Source organism: Meleagris gallopavo, unplaced genomic scaffold (assembly GCF_000146605.3).
Source record: "Meleagris gallopavo isolate NT-WF06-2002-E0010 breed Aviagen turkey brand Nicholas breeding stock unplaced genomic scaffold, Turkey_5.1 ChrUn_random_7180001936216, whole genome shotgun sequence".
NCBI lineage: Eukaryota > Metazoa > Chordata > Aves > Galliformes > Phasianidae > Meleagris > Meleagris gallopavo.
The window spans coordinates 1-836 of NW_011198186.1; the positions used below are offsets into that span (position 1 = coordinate 1).

At 58.6% G+C, this 836-nt stretch overlaps 1 protein-coding gene across 1 annotated transcript; it reads right to left on the minus strand.

Moving 5' to 3' along the window:
• Nucleotides 1-7: 7 nt before the first annotated feature.
• Nucleotides 8-820, minus strand: LOC109364912 (G2/M phase-specific E3 ubiquitin-protein ligase-like; the record flags this gene model as incomplete). The annotated part of the gene is made up of 3 exons (XM_019611496.1): nucleotides 699-820; nucleotides 378-540; nucleotides 8-286 (listed from the first exon to the last, which is right to left on the minus strand). Coding segments are annotated over exons 1-3 (564 nt in total), but the record flags the coding sequence as incomplete, so codon positions are not given.
• Nucleotides 821-836: the final 16 nt, after the last annotated feature.

Consider the following 836-nt stretch of genomic DNA (forward strand, 5'->3'; position numbering starts at 1 on the left):
CCCCAGCATAAGATCCAAGGTTATCCAAACATATCCACCCCAACTCTACTTCCAGGTTCTCTGTGAAGCTAGGGCACGTGCTCATAGAACATCCAAGGGCCAGGCCTGCCAAGGCTGTCCCTGGGCAGGCTCTGCACGACAGCCTTACTGTCAGCCGAACTGGGCAGAAGGACACCAACCTGTATGGGATTTGGATCCCCAGAATGGCCATTTCTGCAAAGAACAGGATGTTGTCTCGACAAGCGGCACAGTGGAACCACAAAGCGCCAGCACTCACGGCCTGTTGCTGCAGGAGAAGCACAAGCAGGGTGAGCGTGAGCAGTGCCTGGTGCTGCTGAGCACCAAGCGTGCCTGCAGGGTGAGGGGAGGGCTCCTACCTGGATGCAGCCCCGGTGGAACCAGGCATGTTGGCACGCTGGGCACACCAGGGTGTGATAGGACAAGCTGTCCTCCACAGGCTCAAGGCAGATGAGGCAGTTGGTGCCTTCTGGTGGAGCTTCGTGAGTGTCCTGCTGAGGGCGGTGCTCCCAACAGAAGGTCCTGGGGGAAGATGGAAGGCATGGTCACAGTGAGAAGTGCTGCGAGGAGGGCAGAGGAGCAGGAAGGAGCCTCAGGCCCTGTCTGTGGCTCTGGCTGGCTGCTGGGAGGCGTAAAAAGCCAGGTTCCTCCCTGGCTTGGCTGCTGCTGACAGCCCTTACCAGTGGTTCCCAAAAAAGTGGGTGACACATTCCCCGTCCGTGGCGCAGGGCAAATGGAAGCTTCGTTCACAGCTCCTCTCTACGCATGTGATGGTAGCCCCCCTCTCGCCACAAACAAGCATTGCTGGAAAGAGCAGA